The 22,954-nt window shown below is 36.8% G+C and overlaps 1 protein-coding gene across 2 annotated transcripts in view; it reads left to right on the top strand.

Moving 5' to 3' along the window:
- The window catches only part of LOC123876179 (protein kibra), a 103,382-nt gene that overhangs the window by 34,026 nt on the left and 46,402 nt on the right, over window positions 1-22,954 (top strand). For both annotated transcript variants that reach the window (XM_045922346.1, XM_045922345.1), the window contains exon 3: window positions 7,984-8,078. In XM_045922346.1, the coding sequence (XP_045778302.1) occupies window positions 7,984-8,078 (95 nt within the window). The remainder of the gene's footprint in view (window positions 1-7,983; window positions 8,079-22,954) is intronic.

Raw genomic sequence — 22,954 nt, 5'->3', positions numbered from 1 at the left:
TTTTCTAAAAATATGTAGTTCTAAAATTACAGGGGCTCAAAGATTTGTATGAAAATTTTAAGACCGCGTAACTTTGAAACCGAATATTTTAACAGAAATCTGGAAAACCACAGACATAGATACTAGTTTCTAGAATATGTCTGCAAAATTTCATGGACTTTGGTTGCTTAATATTCAAATGAAATTGGAACTACGATTGTATGAAATGGTATAAAACGAGTGACGGAGAGAGCCCTCTTAAACACTACATTTCACTTTGATTGAAAGAAAATATGACCTGTGGTTGAGCTCACTCTCATACTTCACCTCTTCTGGTCGTTACGTATGCTCTCGGTAAATCACCCACTCAATCAATCAGCAGGTACAAGATTGGATACCTTTTGATGTGACACCAACTGTAACTTACTTGAATAAAGTATCAAGAGAGCATAGGAGGCTAGGTTCAGGCACTATAGAAATTTCCATACGACACTTTTACGCCTAATGCTAAAACATTTAATCCGTCGAGCCGAACTTCCGTTACTTGCTAATGCATGCATGTTGACTCATCACTGCGATGGTGAACGATGCAAATTCATTAACTATTGCAAAATTAAATGTCACAGGAAGATTTTTATGTTGATATTTTGCCGCTTGAAGACTTGCCGCTGCGGGTGTGCGGGACGTCCCCCGCCTCATACCCCTATTGCCATCTCAACATATCGCGTACTATAGGTACTAATTGCTATCCATACAAATGCTACGGGATGTCTGTCTGTCTGCTACCTTTTCACGACCAATCCGTATAACCAATTTTGAAGGACGGTACAGAGATAACTGTCTTGTATTCCAGGGACGGATATACTCGTAGGTTAAATTTTGTCCCGTCCAATCAAAGAATTAAAAAAACGTTAATCCAAGGAAATAGGCTATATTTGGTCCCAGAAAATCAGGGTTCCCATAGGATTTTTAAAAACCTAAATCATAAGAAATAAGTTGTATCATCTATTTGATTCAGCTTGCGTCGCAGGCTATGGGCTTTTTGATCCGAATTTCATTGAGTTCCCACGAGATTTTAAAAACCTAAATCCACACACATTCTAACACAGCTATTATAGGTAGGTACCTCTTCTAAGTTAGCTCGCATACATCTTTGACTTTATAATCAGTAATCACTTACCACCTAATGATATCGCAGTCAAGAAAAAAACTGACTAAGTATAAAACGTTATGAACAGTTACAAATCCGGTATTATAATTGAGAATATCATTACAAAATTATTCAATTATGAATTCAAAATATCGAAACGTGTTACCAAAGCACGACTTACTAATTAACCATTCTAAAAGAATATTTTATGAATATTTTTCTATTCATAAAACCAAATGATAAATCTAGGATCGAAGTTAAACTTAACGCGATGAGAATAATAAATATTTTCACAATGAATAGATTAAAGATATTTAAAATTTATATCATTGACAGAGAGGACAAACCAGTAATAAAATTTATTGAATAAATTAAATATATCACACAATTATAGACAAACTAGATGATGCCCGTAATACATATAACTAATATAGTCCGCGTGGATTTAGGTTTCTCAAAAATCCCGTGGGAACTCTTTAATTTTCCGGGCAATAGTCTATACATATTATGCTACACGTCAATCCGTTGCTTTATTGCGTTTAATTACAATAACAAACGATAGACAAACTAATTCTCCAACAAAATGCTGTGCAATTGAGCGAGACGGCGAGACATAAAGTTAAATGTAGTTGTTTGTGCACTAAACTAATAAATTATACAAAAACACACACACACACACACTATTTGTGTACTATGGCGTTGCTGAACTATGAGTATGAAAGCTGTTAAAAATTAAAATGTTTCGAATAGACGCTCTATCATTTACGTAAATCTCTTCAAAACACACAGAGCTTTTTATTCGGAAATGCGACCACACACAGACAATAGAAAAGTATAGGCCCTAATTCACTATACCAAGCATAATTACTATGCTATTGCAAGGAAATTTTACTGATTTTAATAATGTGATAAGTGTTATTACTATGGGTCAGATATAATAACCTCAAAGGAATTCCCAGGCTCAAAGAAAAAGAAAAAATATGTAAGCACCCAACTCCAATGAGGCTTGTCCAATCAATTTTGAGTTTATCGTTATGCACCGTGAACATTCCTGTTCGGAATCACGTAAAATAAAACCTAGGATGCAACCGCATAAATATGCAAGCGAACCAAGGAAATATCTAGATTCTAGGTATGCGGGAGATTGCATAGTTTTACTTCAAAATACGCGTATCTTCATTTTTTTTCTATTGTTGTGTAATATTTGAATAAAATAATTCATAATAAAATATTCATAACTATTATTATACCTAGATGATGCCCGATACTTCGAGACCGCGTGGATTTAGGTTTTCAAAAACCTAAATCCACGCGGTCTCAATATGACTATTTTTCAGGGATAAAAAGTAGCTCATTCCTGTCCCTAGGATGCAAGCTTCCTTTGTACCAAATACCAAATGATGCCCCCGAATTCATCTTGGTGGATTTAGGTTTAACAGATTTTAATGAGAACAGATGTAGCTTTAAGCTTGCCTCACAGAGGCGGACAGAGGTTTTTGTCCCTGAAAGTCAAAGAGTTCACACTGGATTTATAAAAAACCTAAATCCGAGTGGTTTTTCTCAGTAGGAAGGACATTCGAACCAGTTGGAATGGTAGATTCGCTTGACGATTCAAAAGCACTTATAAAAGTTTATTTGAATGAATGATTGTATTTATAGGAGTAGAATCTATAGTAATTTAAAAGCTACGGATACGTACCCCGTTAAATCATTGTTAATTTTATTTATTTTAGGTGACCCTTAGAAATTTCGATTCAGTGCGTGGATTGACTTGCTGCTCGGGTAAAATTTCTGGAAATCCTTTTCTTAGTGCGGCTGCGGGGGTCAAATTTTTGCTCCTATCAGGAATCCTTTTTAACCCCGACCCAAAAAGAGGGGTGTTATAAATTTGACGTGTGTATCTGTGGCATCGTAGCTCCTAAACTAATGAACCGATTTTAATTTAGTCTTTTTTTTTTGAAAGGTGGCTTCATCGAGAGTGTTCTTAGCTATAATCCAAGAAAATCGGTTCAGCCGTTTGAAATTTATCAGCTCTTTTCTAGTTACTGTAACCTTCACTTGTCGGGGGTGTTATAAATTTTTAATTTCTTTTGTTAATCTGGAGGTGGGCGTTAACAACTGCAACACAGTTTGTACCTAACTAACGCAGTTGTTATCGTTGTTTATTCTAAGGCAATGTTAAGTGTAAATAAAGATATTTTTTCATTTTTTTCAATTTACACTTGTCTTAGTAGGCTGTGTAAGTTTAATTCCTTGTCCGGAATCAGGGACCTCCCATTTATAAGACCACAGTGTTCAGTACGTCAGGAAGGTCGTCAATTTAATTTTATCTTGTTTCCAAGTCGGTTAAAAAGCTAGGAGGACGCCAGTACATAAATATTGCAAGCGAACGCAGAAAATAGGCATGGGATGGGGAGATCGCATAGCTTGATAACAATCCTGGAGGCAGTAAACTAAGTATGCAAAGTGGTGGAGGCATTAACAAGAATTCACGATCACATGCTTGTACTTGCCACAACTGAACATATATTTTAGGGTTCCCTGCAGTTTTTATAAGACCGCCCAAAAGGAGTGTCATGTGTCCATGGTGTGTGTATATGAGTTTCTTAATTCACCATGACTTCTACATGCTTGAACAGATTTGAATGTATGGGGAATCGTTAGAATCCTTACATCATCCTCAGCGACACTGACTAACAAGTGTAAATTAAAAATTTATAACACCCCCGACATGAGAAGGTTACAGTAACTAGAAAAGAGCTGATAACTTTCAAACGGCTGAACCGATTTTCTTGGATGACAGCTAAGAACACTCTCAATCAAGCCACCTTTCAAACAAAAATGACTAAATTAAAATCGGTTCATTAGTTTAGGAGCTACGATGCCACAGACAGATACACAGAAACACACGTCAAACTTATAACAACCCTCGTTTTGGGTCGGGGGTTAAAAACTTTAGAAAAACTTTTATATGTATATCAGCTGTATGGCGTTATTTTTAAATGTTGAAAACTTTAACTTTCTAGTTCGTTTTTTGGTAGAGCTGCCGCGTTGTACAATTGTTTTAACTTTTTCAGGGATCTGTCGTTTTGAGCCTATAGTTGTAACTTGTAATAGTGAGAGAGGTGCGTCAATTGACAGCCATTGTCACATTCTAGCTGCCATACTTACGTGTATACGGAACACTAGACACTTAAGCTCGAATCGCACTTGCCAGGATTTTATTTTACAATATTGAGAACTTTAAAGTTTATTGAGTCAGGTGCTAATTTACATACATATCGCCCGATGAAGAAATTGAATTTCAATTTGCTTTGCCAATATAAATGTCAAATAACGCCCGTGTTTCGTCCTCATACGTAGCGTTCGCAATAATTAATGGCTGTATTGCCTTACTAATGCAAATTCCTATCTAGAAAAACCGTCTAGATTAACATGATTATACTTGCATACGTATGTATAGCAGTAGCATATTGCTCTAACATCAAAAGTACTATGAATAAGACATAAGAACTACTATAAACAAGTGTAAATTAAAAATTTATAACACCCCCGACGATCCAAAGTATTTGAGTTTTCCAATACATCATTTTCAAATAAATAATTATGTATTTAGGCAACGTCCATGTTGACAGCTTGACATTTGTCAATTGACATAATATTAAGAACCTAACGGTTATCTAACCTTCTTTTCTACAAGAAAACTAGAAAAGAGCTGATAACTCTTAAACGGCTGAACCAATTTTTTTGGATTATAGCTAAGAACACTCTCGATCAAGCCACCTTTCAAACAAAAAAAAGTAAATTAAAATCGGTTCATTCGTTTAGGCGCTACGATGCCACAGACAGATACACAGATACACAGATACACAGATACACAGACACACAGATACACAGATACACAGATACACACGTCAAACTTATAACACCCCTCTTTTTGGGTCGGGGGTTAAAAAGTTATTCTATTAGTGTTTAGGATGACTGTGCATTTGGTTATCTAAAGACTTTTATTTATTTGCTAAACGAATTGACTTGATTTTTAACCCCCGACCCAAAAAGAGGGGTGTTATAAATTTGACGTGTGTATCTGTGTATCTGTCTGTGGCATCGTGGCTCCTAAACTAATGAACCGATTTTAATTTAGTTTTTTTCGTTTGAAAGGTGGCTTGATCGAGAGTGTTCTCGATCCGTATCGTATAATCCGATAAAATCGGTTCAGCCGTTTGAAAGTTAGCAGGGTCTTTTCTAGTTACTGTAACCTTCACTTGTCGGGGATGTTATAAATTTTTAATTTACACTTGTACATTGATGAAATTGAAGAACTGAAAGTGACATAGGCTACTTTTTATCCCGGAAAATCAAAAAGTTCCCACGGAATTTTCGCGAAGTTGCGGGCATCAGCTTGTTTTGTATAAAATAAATAACAATAGCGATAAAGGGGCACTGTAGGGAATTATTCTATGCCCCTTATTAAACATAATTCATATTTTAAACCAACACATTCATATTTCATATTTTTCTGTAAAATGATCATCAATTTTTTATATTCATTATAATTTATTACTTATAAAACATAAAAGCAAGCCCCAAGACGTATTATTTGTAAGCAATAAGAATACTATCAAGATAATATCGAAATACTTGGAAACCGAAGTGTAAAAGCTTATTACAAGCGCAGTACTTAGGTATGCAAAAAATTCGCTCTAGGCAAAATCGGTTAACTATGAGATAGGGCAACATAATTACAGTAACGAGTGGTTGCATTAAGGATAAATAATGAACCATCGGCCGTTCTCGAAATAGGTATTTTCAGTGTAAATATGTTATTAATACAGAAACACTTGATATGGGAATATTAATAGCAAACATGTCATACCATTTTTAACTTCTTATAGAACGATGTACATTGCCTCGAGGTGGATTTTTGCATTAAAAATAATTGTGGGAATACGGACCCCTAGGTTCTAGCGGATTATATTAAAAAGTTACAAAGAGCCTATACCTTAGTTAAAAACGCTTGAGACTAAGATTGTATGATATATTATTATCTATTCTTCAATTGAAATCAAGTGGTCTAATACTTAGACATTTAATTCCAGTGGTCGATGATATTCTACTTTTATCATTTGTGTTATAGATTTCATTAAATTACTATTACTTCGTATTAATTAGACGCATTTGTAATATTAAGTATGAAGGATTAAAAAACCGGTCAAGTGCGAGTCAGACTCGCGCACTGAGGGTTCCGTACTCGGGTATTTTTTCCAACATTTTGCACGATAAATCAAAAAACTTAAGCATAAAAATAAATAAAAATCTGTTTTAGAATGTACAGGTAAAGTCCTTTCATATGATACCCCACTTGGTTTAGTTATCTTACTTTGAAAATTGAAACCATTTTAATTTTTTTTAAATGATGTAACCACAAATTCGCAGTTTTCAGATTTATTCCTGTACTTGCGCTATAAGACCTACCTACCTGCCAAATTTTATGATTCTGGGTCAGCGGGAAGTACTCTATATAGGTTTTCTTGGCAGACACGACGAACGGACGGACAGACAGACAGACAACAAAGTGATCCTATAAGGGTTCCGTTTTTCCTTTTGAGGTACGGAACCCTAAAAACGGGAAAAATCCTATACAACTAAAACCCATCGTTACCCTAATCGATATCTATCGCTTGTTATTGTTAGGTAGCCGATAATGATTGACGAATTCTTTCGGAGTGCCTGTATTATACGAACCTTGTTAAATCGATTAGTGCTTAGATAATACTATAAACCATTATAATGCCTACATGTAGAATTTCGGTCATACGATTGTAATTTATCAAAGTAGGCGTATACTGTGATAGTGACGTCATTTTACAGGAATTCCTCATTTGGATGACCTAGGCGTGCCCTTGTTTTATTTTATTGATCTTATTTTCATTTGGATTTCATCATCATCATTATCAAATTGTACTCGTTACATATTTTGTGGTTACATCATTAAAAAAATTAAAATGTGTTTCAATTTTCAAAGTAAGATAACTATACCAAGTGGGGTATCATATCAAAGGGCCTTACTCGTACATTCTAAAACAGATTTTTATTTATTTTTATGCATAATAGGTTTTGATTTATCGTGTAAACTGTCGGAAAAAATACCCGAGTACGGAACCCTCAGTACGCGTCTGACTCGCACTTGGCACGGAGTCTTTAGGTGCGTATTGCCTGCTTGGTGGCTGGCTTTTCCTGCATGTTAAGCAGTGGGGGGGCGGGCGGTGCATATCCCATGCTGCATGTTGCACCATACATATTAGTCTAGTTTAGAGGATTATAGCAAATTAAGCTTTTGGTTCCTTGCACATCATGGACTTCCGCAAACGCCTGCTTCTATTCAACAGGTTTTTTACCCGACTGCGGCAAAGCCAAAAGAAAGGGTTATGATTTTAGCAGTCTATGTATGTATGTATGTATGTATGTATGTGGGTATGTATGTTTGTATCCAGATTCTTTGTGTTCCACCGTAGCGCCTAAACTACTGGGCCGATTTTGATGAATGAGGTGTCAATCGATTCGTCGTAAGGATCCGGGTGACATAGGCTACTTTTTATATGACAAAAATTGACCAAACGGATGTTACATGAAAAAAAGTGGGTAGTCTCAAAAAAGTTTTTTTTGCCATTGTGTCGAGTGGGGTGACAAATGAAAGAGGAAAACATTCGGAGTTCATAAATATGAATGTACCTACTACAACATTAAAACATACCAAGCGACAGAAAAACAATTTTACTATAATATTTCAGCGTTTATTAAGACGATCGCAGTCGGGTTTTAGTTTTCAATTTTACCTTGTTTTTCTTTTGCAGAGGTGACGCAGCTTGAAGACCCTCGGCTAGAATGGCTGGGCATCCAGGAGGCGATGCTGAGGGACTACCTCCACACCGCTCAGGAGGCTCTAGAGGTGAGAGACTTTATTTCTCTACTAGCTGATGCCCGCGACTTCGTCCGCGTGGATTTAGGTTTTTCAAAATCCCGTGGGAACTCTTTGATTTTCCGGGATAAAAAGTAGCCTATGTGCTAATCCAGGATATTATCTATCTCCATTCCAAATTTCAGCCAAATCCGTCCAGTGGTTTTTGCGTGAAGGAGTAACAAACATACACACACACACACACGCACAAACTTTCGCCTTTATAATATTAGTGTGATGTGATACCGACTACTGATTGTCCTGATTAGAGAGAACATCATTTTTGACGTGACAACGTCTTATAATTCGATAGAGCCGGCTGCACGCACGAAAAAACATGACTCATGCGGCGTTACCTCGCTCTGAGGCGTTCCATGTAAGGCTTGAAGTGCAAGCGAGAGCGCGGAACAAGCGACAAAGAAGCACAATCGGCCTTTGTTGTCACGTTCAACTATCGTCAGTAAACCGACATTACAGACAACCAATTTTTATGGTTAACTAGATGTTGCCCGCGACTCCGTCCGCGTGGATTTAGGTTTAGGGCATCATCTAGATTCTAGTTGAATATATTTTATTAACCCCCAACCCAAAAAGAGGGGTGTTATAAGTTTGACGTGTGTATCAGTCTGTGGCATCGTAGCTCCTGAACTAATGAACCGATTTTAATTGAGTTTTTTTTGTTTGAAAGGTGGCTTGCTCGAGAGTGTTCTTAGCTATGATCGAAGAAAATCGGTTCAGCCGTTTGAAAGTTATCAGCTCTTTTCTAGTTTTCTTACACAGGTTTTTGTGTCGGGGGTTTTTAAAATTTTGAGTTATTTATGGTTAACTAGATGTTGCCCGCGACTCCGTCCGCGTGGATTTAGGTTTAGGGCATCATCTGGATTCTAGTTGAATATATTTTATTGTGTTTTTGTTACGCAACATAGATATATACTTAAAAATCGTCTACAAAAACTAGCTATTGAATAGGTTTTTTGAACATTTATAACTCAAGATGCTAGAGATCTTGTTTTAAATGTTTAAACCACTTCTGCTACAGCTTCGTAATTTATTGCATTATAATAGTTTAAGAGCCGGTAATGTTTCTACATCATCAAAATATTTCTTATAAAATAGATAGAGCATGGAAGTGTTGTTATTTGATAGAAAAATTGCTTATATACAGACCTAACATTTAACATCTTTATGTAAGTAACTCTGTATTTATTGAGAAACGTAGGTACTGAAGTCTGAAACAAAGCCAGGAACTCCGTTCAAATCAGTCATTGTCTTGGGATTACATAATTACTAGATAAATGGTTACTTGGTGAATTGCAATTTTAATTTACAGCAAATAAATTAGTTCCAGAACATGTTTATATAGTTCAGTTTGTGACTAGTAAATTATTATAATATTATGTTTAAGTATAACAGTTAGACTGTTTCTTTGTATAACCCACATACCGTCGCTGCTAGGCAAATTCCACTAAGCATGTGGAAAATTAGATTATTTACTTTAACTTAAATTAGTACTAGGGGTTTTACATGCATACGTGCCAAAATGGCATCAAAAATTAAAATTCTAAATAATCAGATAGCGGATTTTGTATGCGCAGCGTACGTAAAATTCAAATACAGAAATCCTATGTGTTACACAGAATTTCTAAACCTGAATTCTACCTAATAATACTCTAAATAAGAAAAGTTTGACTTTGCATTTTTTTTTACTTGATATAAGGCCCGTATTATTGTATAAATCGATTTTACAATATAAGCCTCAATAGCTCAACCGGTAAAGGAGTGGACTGAAAACCGAAAGGTCGACGGTTCAAACCCCGCCCGTTGCAATATTGTCGTACCTACTCCTAGAGTCCTAGCACCAGCCTGACGCTTAGTTGGAGAGGAAAAGTTAAATGACTAATATTCCCCATATTAGTCATTTAACATGGCTAATATTCATTAAAAAAAAAAAAAGTTCGCCATCTCTTAGCCTAGGACCCGTTACTCCTTAATGATAAACAAAATATATGGCTCAAGCGACTTGCCTAGATTCAATTTAAGAGTCTACGTAATTTTTCTACTCATCCTTTATCTGGATAAATCTTAAAAACCTGTTTCGTCCGCTCAATGAATGTTGGAAAGCAATTGACTTTTAGCAAAGCTGACATCATTTTCCCGTTTAGGATTGCGACTGTGAGATATTTTACACCCGTGACTTTGTACGGGTAGACTTAATTAAACTTTTACGTTACTAAAGAGTACCTAAAGACGTTAAAAAAAAGTTAGAGGTGCCCGGATTCGACCCAAGAGTTCAAACCACCAAACCCCCCCCCAACTCCCCCCCCCCCCCCCCAACCCCCCTCCCCCCAATAGGAGGCCAGCGATCTAGATTCCGGATCCATCAATCGATAGAGGTCCACTGCTGGACATAAGCCTCTTGCAGGGACTTCCACACGCTACGGTCTTGCGCCGCGCCGCCTGAACCCAGCAGCTCCCTGCGACTCGTTTGATGTCTATACATTAGCGACTTGGGACCCCAACTATTTATCTAAACTTATTGAACTTTAATTCGTGAGGAAACCTGCATGCCTGAGAGTTCTCCATAACGTGAAGTCTGCGAATTTGCACTTGGCCAGCATGGTTGACTTGACTATGGCCAAACACTTCCTTTTTGAGAGGAGACCCGTGCCACGTACTTAGTAGTGGGCCGGTGAAGAGTTGATGATGATGACCGGGATTAAACCATAAACCTCGAGTATAGGAAGCCGACGTATTTATTGGTTTTTTTTTTTGGTACGAATATTAGCCACGCTTATCATGACTACCATGACATGACCTTTCCCCTCCAGTTAAGCGTAAAGCTTGTGCCAGGAGTGGCTACGACAATAGTGCAACGGGTGGGGTTTGAACCGCCAACCTTTTGGCATTCAGTCCGCTCCTTAACCATTGAGCTATCGAGGCTCTTAATTACTATAAAATCTATAAATTGGTTGTATCACGTTTTTAAAATTCCTCCATCGTCCAACGGTAACGGCAATTAATTAAAAATAGATGATATCAATTTAATGGAAACGCCTATCTTTAATGCGCACTCAAAACCGCATTATGATCTTTAGTCTCTTGCTGAGATAGCAATGGAATGCGATAACGCTGATAACAGCTGATAAGATAGATACTACGAGTATTGTTTCCAATTGAGCACGCAAGTAGGTATTATAATATAATACCTAGCATCTATCTATGTACCTACATAAACTAGATATAATAAAGCAATTATAGTATTTATAATATTATATGTGTAAGTATAATAATAATAATTAGTTTTTTTTAATCCCGTGGAATTTATGGAAACTCTTATTTTCCATGGGATTTTTGACTCTAAAAATTGCTTCATTATATTGATTATTAATTCTAAACGATTCAACATGTACAACAAGTATCACGCATACCTGTCCTTCTAGATTTTTTTTAATTATTTATTACTCTAGAATCTAGAATAATAGGTATACCCAACATTGAAGTGTGAATTACCAAGTCTATTATATTCTAATCTAAGATTATCGATCACATTTCGATCTAACAGCTTGTAAATCTATTGCAGCTCGATCACGTATGCACTAAACTGATGCAGATATGCTATTTGATAGCGGGTTTCTCGGACTTGGCTTGGACGTGATGTATTTAGTCAAACCTCTCGAGCATTCCGATTCTAATTCAGAGAAATCCGGGTAAAACTGTGCTGAGATATAACACATATTTCTTACGAGACGGCACATGAACATGAAAAAAATAACAAATTATGAATAGCTAGTACTAGATTTGATTTTCTATCATTTATTAACTCTCTCGATCAAGCCACCTTTCAAACAAAAAAATAAATAAATTAAAATCGATTCATTAGTTTAGGAGCTACGATGCCACAGACAGATACACAGATACACACGTCAAACTTATAACACCCCTCTATTTGGGTCGGGGGTTAAAAATAAACCTGTAAACTTTCGGAGCTCCGGTGTTATACCAAAACCGGAGTTTCATAGCTCAAGCTTTTGACTCGCTGTCAAGGGCTAAATATTATGATCGAATAAAAAATACAGATTTTCTAGATAAAAAGTAGCCTATGTGCTAATCCAGGGTATAATCTATCTCCATTCTAAATTTCAGCCCAATCCGTCCAGTAGTTTTTCCGTGAAGGAGTAACAAACACACACACACACACACACACACACACACACACACACACACACACACACACACACACACACACACACACACACACACACACACACACACAGACACACACACACACACACACACACACACACACACACAGACACACACACACACACACACACACACACACACACACACACACACACACACACACACACACACACACACACACACACACACACACACACACACACACATACAAACTTTCGCCTTTATAATATTATAGTGTGATCTATCTTTGGTAGAAAGGCAGCGTGACGTAGAAGTACGCGGTAATTTTTTCGTTTTGAAAGTATGTGGATCACAACAATGTAACACCGCTAACTGTAAACCGACAAAGTGGATTATAATAATCTTGGTATGCGAAGCTTATCCGGTCGAAATCCACTAATTTCCTATAATAATCTGCTGCCTATTTCTTGTGGCCTAGTATGTTACATACCTAAACCAAAGCCATGTTAGCTTAGTGGTTTACAAAGCGTTGATGTTTTGTCATGGGTTCTAATTGTGTCAATAGACATTTTTAGACCTCAAAAGCAAAAACGGAACCCTTATAGGATCACTTTGTTGTCTGTCTGCCTGTCCGTCTGTAGTGGCTGTCAGGGCAGGTAGGTAGGTCTTATAGCACAAGTAAAGGAAAAAATCCGCAAACCGTGAATTTGTAATGATTCTAGGTCAACGGGAAGTACCCCATAGCTTTTCTTGACAGACATGACAAGCAGACAGACAGATGGACAGACAGACAACAACGTGGTCCTATAATGGTTTCTTTTTCTTTTGAGGTACGGAACCCTAAACAGATAAGATATAAGTAAAAAATAGAAAATCATTTATAAGTAAAAATATCAAAGCATCTGAAAAATTTCTCCCAATCAATTAACTATAGGTACGCTCCTTTCTACAGACGAACTCCTTCCTTATCTCTCTTTATGGGCGCAGACGGAATTCCTTCGCCCATTTTAGCTAGTTGCTAAACTTCTGGTCGGATATTGCGATCCGTTGCGTGATTCAATCACTCGATAACCGCTCCAGTTCGCCGTATACTACGAATTCCGCGAATAGACGCCGGGTCTGCGCCCGCGCACGTATCTGCGGTACGTCTTGACGGACTGATCCGCGGTATCTTTGAATGTTATGATATAACTAGCGTATGTCCGCGACTTCGTCCGCGTTGACTGGTGTGAACGCGGACTACATATAACGCGGACAAAATAGGGGTCCTAAAGTGTACTTTAGGACCCCTATTTTACCCCCTTATGAGTTGAAATTTCAAAAATTCTTTGTTAGCAAATGTTTACGCCATAATAGCCATATTTCAGCCCGGTCCTTCGAGTAGTTTGAGCTGTGCGATGATAGATCAGTCAGTCAGTCAGTTATCTTTTCCTTTTACTATACTAAGATTTTAAACTCATAGAAAATTGTTATACACCAACCTAACACTAACTAGGTAGTACTAGGCAGGTCATCATCTCAATTCTCAACCAATGGACGTCTACTTATAGTCATCTGGTGTGTGCTAAGTGTCATGCTAATTGCTATCAAAATCCTCCTCCAAGAGAGTGGCAGTGTCCTCTTCAACTAAATACTTCTTATAAGGGCTATGGTATTCCTGCTGTGGCGTGGTGATTCCCATTCTCTATCTCTCAGACTTATAGGCTTTTAAAGCTTACATAACTGTAGAACTGTAGCTGCATGTAAGATATGTTACTTCACGTAGAATAACCACAAAAAACCACATGCCTTTTCGGTAGATAGTCCAGCTAACATAATTAACGTTGGGCCGACCCACAATGACATCAGCTAATGAATGCGAATTGAATAATTTAGTTTGTTTATTGTTATGTAATCGTGATTGCACTGGTGTACTGACCTGGCCAATAAAGCTGAAGTAATGGCCTATTACTGGGACATTGCAGGGCAAAGGCCTCTCGATGGATATTAAATTTTAAAGTGGTTGCCATCCTAAAGGTAAGAGTGCTCAATTGATTTGAAATCGTGCCTTAGATCCTCAGAATAAGCAAAACTACGATTCTAAAATCGATGCTTAGTTCGATTTAAACGTACCTACCTTATGATTGCCTTTAAATTATAGACAAGCGCTTAACTGCAGTCAGACTTGCTGGCAAGTGATGATGCAGCCCAAGATGGAACGCGCTTGCGTAGAAGATGCCTATTTACTCTTGACTTGAAGGTAGGTAGAGCTTGTCTAAGCTGAAATGACACGCCCCACTACATAATTTTGTTGACTTAGATGTGTAAATTGCGGTGGTGGGACGCGTCATTTCAAAAATTTCAAAATAGACAAGCTCTACCTACTACCTACAAGTTATATTCAAAGGAAATAAAAAAGCCCAAATATTTGGTGTTCTTACTCAGGTATTTTTTATCTAAACAAGAAGAAGAACCTTGTTAAATTCGTGCCACTTACCATAACTTCCTGATTCCGGATAATCAATTATAAAATTCCTATGTTTCACGAAGTAGCGTTTAGGTATTTTTAAGATATAGGTATTTATTTTACGTACTTTGGAAACTTTTGCAGAACCTCAAAAAGCATACCTAGTGAAAATAAGCAGCTTTTCTGGCATTCCAATAGATATTAAACTGGCTATAATGTAGCTAATTCTACGGTACATAGACAATCTCTAAACTAAATTGAGCAATTTAAATCTAATGCTATCCTTTTATGTAGGGAACTTTATGAAAGAGATAGCAATTGATTTAGAGTTAGACCTGTAATTTTTAGGTTTATTTAGAGTTGTCTATACATATAACAGAATTAGCCATAATACCTATTAGAAAACTCCTGAAGATAAATTCAACACATGTTCTCATTATTCAAATAGACGTTCAAAATCCTTTTGGACCTTCAAATGTCTGTATGTTGGTATTGAATCTATCACGTATAAAGCTCATATAAACCACTTAACATGCGTCGAGCATAATATAAGAATCCATCGAGTTATATATCTCAGCGATCCTAGTACATAGTTGCACGGTCCCCCCACACCATCAGTACGTGGAGGTATGCATACAAACACGTTTAGGCGTTGACTGCACTGCAATCCGGTTTCTATCCGGTCCAGATTTTTTTTGTAACTTACTTACTTAGAATTATTGGGGTACTTAAGGAGAGGTGTTCTGGAGTGGAGACCGCGTACCGGTAAGTGCAGTGTGGGACGAGTGACGACCTCCAGCCCGCTGGACCGATGATCTGAAGAAGGTGGCGGGGAGCGGGTGGATGAGGAAGGCGGAGGACGGTGAATGGTGGCGCGCTCTTGGAAAGGCCTATGTCCAACAGTGGACGCATACAGGCTGATGGAATGGATGGGAGTTATCCTTAAGATAGCCGACTTTGTGGTGGAACATCGGAATATTTATGAGGAACTTTTCCCTTTCTTAAAGGTGTCATTTAACACATATTGGGAAGCTCTGGGCTGTCCTAAGTATGCACTAATTAATAGTTGTAGGTAATCTATACTATTTTATGTACTGTGCACTTGTGAGCGTAAAAACGCTCGATTCTATTCAAATAATAATATAAAAGTTTTGGTATTTCTAACATAGTGAAATTTCATAGGTAATAATAAAACAATTTATCAAAGTCAAAATCATTTATTTGGTCTATTGTACCTTTTGTTTGTCAGATTTGTTAGATTTGAGCATATAGTGGTGGTATAACTTATTACTAAATCTACGAGGGTCAACATCTCAACGACCATTTCATTACATGTTTTTTTTTTTTTCACCAATACTAAACTTATATATACTTAAAAAAACGTCGGATTCGCCATTCAGTTCTCATTCTAGTGTAAAAGTTCACATTGCTTTCTGAATCGATATGCAATATTTTGACATTGGTTTAAACGGAACTAAACCGGACAGCAACCGGACTCCTTGTAGTCCAAGCCTTATTTCAATGATTCAGCCTATTATCGCCCTTATATCAAACGCGTTAGACATAAAATCGTATAAACTATATTTCCACATACTTGTATGACATTCGTATGTTTGTATGGACGTGGTATCTTCTTACGTAAGAAAGATGTGACGAGGTCCTTGTAATGGTACTTATATTTGGCAATGCTAACATTTGTGAGTGAAATAGTTCTTAGAATATTAGATTAGGTGTGAGTGTGACCTTTATGCACTATATTTATGTTGTCCCAAGGGTTAACAGTAGTTACATTCTCTTTTAAAATGGTTCAACTTAAAATAAGCCCTCATAATATTACTCAGCTTGCTTAAAAAAAATCAGTTAATAAACTAATGTGAGAAACTACAAAATTGCAAAACTATTGCATTTAAGGAACATTTTGGTTAATAATAATTTAAATATCTTTATTTTGTTTAACAGTTATTTGTTCAACAAGATAGCAAAGTTCATTTTTTGTTGCGACTTGCGAGTGACTAGTTTGAAGTTTGAACCCCGAGCGGGCGAAGAATTCTATAATAGAATCACAGTTAGAATCCTGAGTGTAGTGAGGGATTCAAATGCACTAGAAACAAAAACATTGCTATCCTGTGATACATACAACTTTTCACCTTACTATTTCAAAAAGTGTTAGAAAAAGTGTTGTTTCAAGAAAAGTTCAACATTTTTTCTCACTGAGTGAGCAAAAGCGACTTTTGCTCACTGGTTTTAGTAGACAGCGAACGCGCATTTTTGAGCTAGTTTTTATTGTATTATTTTTAAAACAGCTGAATTCTCAAATATTACCTAATTACTTCCTACTGAGTGACCAAAACGATAACCTTAAAGGCCAAACAAAAGTATCTAGAACACGATTAAAATTCTTAAGAGTCCAAAGGGGCAAATATTTACTATTATGTATTTAAAATGTATATGTTTAAGTAAATGGTACTTTTATATAGTAGGTATAACGAGGCAATTAACATTCCATAAAATGATTTAACACAATATAATATCATACGTGTAATGATGATCGCATAGTACCGCAAGAACCGAGAGAGGCGCAAGAACCGCATGTAACACAGTTTTCACTACAGAAAAATATGTTATCAAAGCAACTGAGAAAGCCAGATGCATCGAAGACGAAGAAATGCACATGAAATCAACTATGGGCATCGCGTTCAATTTCAATTTTCAATTAATTAATTATTAAAAATCTCTTAAACTCTTGCTGCTGACGTCATTCGCATTCTCAGTAGAAAATGGTAGCAAAAACAGTCAACCGCATGTACAAGAGAAATATATTTTATTACATACATTTTAGAAGTTGAAATTTTCGTTAAAAACCCGCAATTTTTCGAAAATTTAGGAGACAGAAGCCACCAGTCTACTCAGCCATCCCACAAAAAAGAATGTCAGGTTGTAGAACTGCCGTTTCAGTAGCTTTTGGTACACATTATACCATACAGAAGTCTGTTTTGGCGGGTTATATCGAATTAAGCTTGTTGTTTCTTATGTGTCGTTGACTTTCGCAAAATAGCGCTTGATTCTATTCAACATCGCGGCTCTTGGGGGTCGTATCGTAGTTGGTAGGTATGCGATCAGCTTTATGAGTAACACATCTTAGTCCCCTGTAACCGGATAGGGCTCAGTATTATGATATACGCACGCGCATCCCATTCGTGGAATCACGAGAGATTGAGCCTTCCTCGAAATGATTTTGATCCTACGCCTATGAAATGGATTACAAATAAATAAAAAAGGTTGGAATGTTTTCGTATCATAATTACTATACATAAAAAATTGCAAAAATTTATGTTGAATGAGTGCTCTTTGAGGAAAAGGAGAAGCCCAAGAGGTCGTTGGAATTCGTGGGTCCACCCAAAGGAGTTGGAAACCCATCGCCTGTGGTGTTTTTGAACTACGTGCCCCACGATTTCAACTTAGGGTGTGTTTCCACTGAAACGAATTAGGATGGCGATTCTTTGAACTGCGTCAGTTAACCCAAACAGTAGTCACCATTATCGCCGGCTCACTACAGAGCACGGGTCTCGATAAGTAATGCACGCTTCTATCCTTCACGTAAATATTTAAATGACACACCACATCATCCGACGATGACAAGATAAAAAACAAATATAGGGCACGATTGTGAACAGTACCAGTGAACCAGGGGTGACATCATTAAATCAACATCGGCCGAAAGTGTATACCATGTGATCGAATTACGAAATGGAAGTGTAATGTGAACCGTGCCTTATTGGATTATAATCATGCATTCATACTAATTATATGGGGGTTGTATGAATAATGTTAGCGGTGATAGCCAAGTGGTTATTATTTCGCACAATTTGTACCCGGGGTTCGATCCCGGGCATGATTTTTCTTTTTATTCTGAAAGGAGATCCGTTTTCAGTAGTGGGACGGCAATGGGATGAGAATGAGATAATAATTTACAAGTGTAAATTAAAAAATTATAACACCCCCGACAAGTGAAGGTTACAGTAACTAGAAAAGAGCTGATAACTTTCAAACGGCTGAACCGATTTTCTTGGATTATAGCTAATAACACTCTCGATCAAGCCACCTTTCAAACAAAAAAACTAAATTAAAGTCGGTTCATTAGTTTAGGAGCTACGATGCCACATACAGATACACAGATACACGTCAAACTTATAACACCTCTCTTTTTGGGTCGGGGGTTAAAAAAGAAACAAGATAAAATTGTGACTGACAACAACTGACCAAAACATTTGATCGAAGGTCTATACTTACATAACCCTAAAAAGGTTAGCAATTTAAGTATTTTTTGGTAGTTATTTTGGTCCGTTGCTAATTGCCGGGTGCAGGAAGGTTGGGAGATGCCTCGGGCATGACGTATGGGAAGGCGGAGGCTGGAAATGGCCAGGAAATTTCGAAAACAAAGTACATACTTTTTTTATTTATAGACTAGCGTTTGGCTGCATTCAGATTTCAGACCTGTTGGCAAATGACGATCTCTTCTCTAACGCAAAGTAAAAGTATGATCCATAGATCTCATGAGAAAACTCAAGATATGGTTTAGATATTCCTCCAATGTAACACACATTAGATTCTGAACGTAGTCTTTAAAACAGACAGGTCTCCCTTTTTCATTGGCGTCGATGGTAAAAAAGGGTAGCAATTTGCTTCTATATTGTTTTTTGTTACTCGGGTCCTAATTGCTAGGGTCAGACCTTTGAAACGGGTTCCGAAGGAGGTCTTCGCTTGGGGCCTCGAAATGATGGAGCGAGTTTGGCTTCTGTCATCTACCAGAATATTTTTATCTGTGGTGTTTTAAAACTGGAATGTTGATATTCTTTTTAGAAAAATGGAAAACAGAAAAGACTCAAAAGTTTAAAAAGTATCTCCGGGGATATAGGTTTTTTAATGATCCCGTGGGAATTCATTGATTTGACGGGATAAAAGTAACCTTTGTGTTAATCCAGGGTTTAATCTATCTCCATTCCTTTCAGCCAAATCGGTCCAGTAGTTTTTGCGTGAAAGAGTAACAAACATACACACACACATACATACCTACAGCAAACTTTCGCCTTTATAATATTAAGTGCGCTTCTATTAACAAAATACCTAACAATTGCGTGTGAAGACGCATGCAAAGACTTTATACCAATTTATAATCATCACAATCTAAGGATGAATCCAGATTTGTTTTTGAAAACAAAACCAAATTTAATTTCGGTAGCTGGAAGGACGTAATTCTCGCAACCTGTATAATTTTTTCCCTCTCGGCCAACACCTTGAATCTTTCTCGGAACCTCTGATTACAGTCATTACACACGAACGGACAAATGTCACCAGATGCTGATCGCGAGTCAAGGTTGCTGGATGAAATTGTTTTCATTCCGATGTTGTTGGTCATTTTTTTTAACTTTAACCGATATTTTATTACCTAGAGTTTCACATAAAATCTTGTTAAGAGGGCTCTATCCGTCACTCGTTTCATACAATCGTAGTTCCAATTTCATTTGAATATTAAGCAACCAAAGTCCATGAAATTTTGCAGACATATTCTAGAAACTAATATCTATGTCTGTGGTTTTCCAGATTTCTGTTAAAATATTCGGTTTCAAAGTTACGCGGTCTTAAAAATTTTCATACAAATCTTTGAGCCCCTGTAATTTTAAAACTACATATTTTTAGAAAAATCTAAAACACCACAGACACAGATATTAGTTTCTAGAATATGTCTGCAAAATTTCATGGACTTTGGTTGCTTAATATTCAAATGAAATTGGAACTACGATTGTATGAAACGAGTGACGGAGAGAGCCCTGTTAAATTCAAGGCCTAATTTTATTTTTCCGAACTTTTTGCATTTGATTTTAAAATGATAATATCACGTCGCAACGCTGCAATGGATTGCTGTTGCTGTTGTTGTGAGTTGCATACTAAATTTAAAACGAAACATACATGCAATAAATGTTAGTTATGATCCTGCCACTGGGCTTACGCTGCGGGCGAAGTGGTCGAAAATCCCATTTGCCGCGGTTCTTTCACATGTATATTAATCGATTTATCTCTTATGGTTTTCTTTTATTTATCTTTCATCCTGATCCACCCATTGCCTGCTTACTGCTGAGCACGGATGTCAAGGAACCTATAGGGTACTTCCCGGTGACTTAGAATCATGAAATCTGAAAGCCGTGAGTTTGTGGTTATATCATTAAAAAAATAAAATAAAATGTGTTTCAATTTTCAAAGTAAGATAACCATACCAAGTGGGTCATATGAAAGGGCTTTACCTGTACATTCTAAAACAGATTTTTATTTATTTTTACGTATAATATATCGCGGTGTATAAATTGGTTTCCACGATTCCGTAGATCCAGACGACCGCTAAGAAATTTATGTGCCAAGAAAGCAAACATAAAATTTGATACATTGCGGTTCGGTACAGACGCCACACCACGCCATACTATACACAGTAAGTAGTGGTAGGTACGGCAGCCGCATTCCTTGTGAATCTACAATACGATAAATAACCGTGGCCATTTATCACTGGCATTGTTTTGTCTGAATCATTATCGCCGTAATTTGTATCGGCTCACCGTATTTCGCCTCACAAATCTTCCATTTCCACTGGAATTCCTAACCGTAAGAGTAATGGCGCCGAAGACACTACTTATTGCTGTTATGGCTGTTACTGTGTTCGGGGGACTGTACACAGAAAATAGCTTTGAATAATTCACTTCGACTTGGCATAATATTGTATATCAAATCTTTGAAAAGAGCAACCGCCGAGTTTCTTGCTGGTTCTTCTCGGTAGGAAAGGCATTCCGAACCAGTGGTAGATGCTTTTGACAATTCAAAAGAACTTGTAAAAGTCGAATTGAATAAAAATATTTTGAATTTGAATTTCATTTTATTTTATGAATAATTGCATGTTCTTAATTTAGTATTTGGGCTTTTTATTTATCATATTATGAACGATTAACATGTAAAAGTGAATAAGAAATTACTGAGGTAGAATATTTCAATATCTAATCTCATATACACTTTACATTTACTTTAAGCTTCACTTTGGAAGTTAGACTTACAAAGTTTCTAAGCTTACTAAGCGTAATTTTCAATGATTGCAAAAAAGTTCTGGTTTTAGATAGATTATTGAGGTGGCTCTGAAATCAACTGAAACAAGTAAATTGCCTCGGAAATGTTTCTTATCATATGAAAACATTGAAAACCCGTGTTTTTATAACACGTTAGCAATTTAAACAGTCAAAATAAATATAAACTTATATCACATACCTGATTCACCTGATCTCACACAATAAAGATAATAGCAGCGTCATTTCAATGGATCACGAATAAATACGAATAAATGTGAACAGTCCCTATCACATTACCACGTTTAAATGGACTCAGCTTCTTCGGGATGATAGTTATTACATGTGAAAGGTAAACATGGGCTGCGTTTTGAATTTAATGGTATCTCTAGGCACGGAGTAATCGGACTCTGCTGTAAATTATATGGAATAGTTTTAAGAGGGGTCTCTCCGTCACTCACTCCATACAAACGTAGTTCCAATTTCATTTGAATATTAAGCAACCAAAGTCTATGAAATTCAATAAATCAATAATATTCAAATGAAATTGGAACTACGATTGTATGGAGTAAGTGACGGAGAGAGCCCTGTTAACTATAAAACCGTTGGCTACTATTGTGATATCTGTTACTATGAAATCCATTAGGAACGAAGAAATTTGATGTAAATGATAGAAGAGAAGTAATTGCAGACTGGTCGCGAAATATACGCGAGCGACCCTTCGAAGGCTCTCGCGCTCTATATCTTATGAAAGAGAGATATAAGACTAAGCGCTAGAGAGAGAGGTGTTTATAAAAATTTAGGCCGCATCACTATGCGAGACGAATACCTAACTTTACTTAACTACTGTGTTACCTAATTTATTGCGTCATAACAGTGGTTACTATTTATTTCAACGTCTTTGCGATGTGATCCTTCTGTTTCTGAAAAGTTCTATAAAATAATCCGTGGTCATAGCTAAAGACTGAAACGTCTCATAAGGTGCTGTGGTTACCTTAGTTTCCTTCTCTCTCGCACATTCTAACATTTTCAATGATTGTGAAAAAATCTGTAATATATAACAAATGTGGCTCAGCCAAGTTGTAAAAAAAAAATTACGTTAATTTTATACATATTTTTATGGTTGTGCTAGTTTTCATACAAAAACATGGGGTTTT

The sequence above is a fragment of the Maniola jurtina genome, chromosome 21, assembly GCF_905333055.1.
Source record: "Maniola jurtina chromosome 21, ilManJurt1.1, whole genome shotgun sequence".
Lineage (NCBI taxonomy): Eukaryota > Metazoa > Arthropoda > Insecta > Lepidoptera > Nymphalidae > Maniola > Maniola jurtina.
Note: the sequence above shows the minus strand (reverse complement) of the source record. Positions and strands in the feature narration are given on the sequence as shown.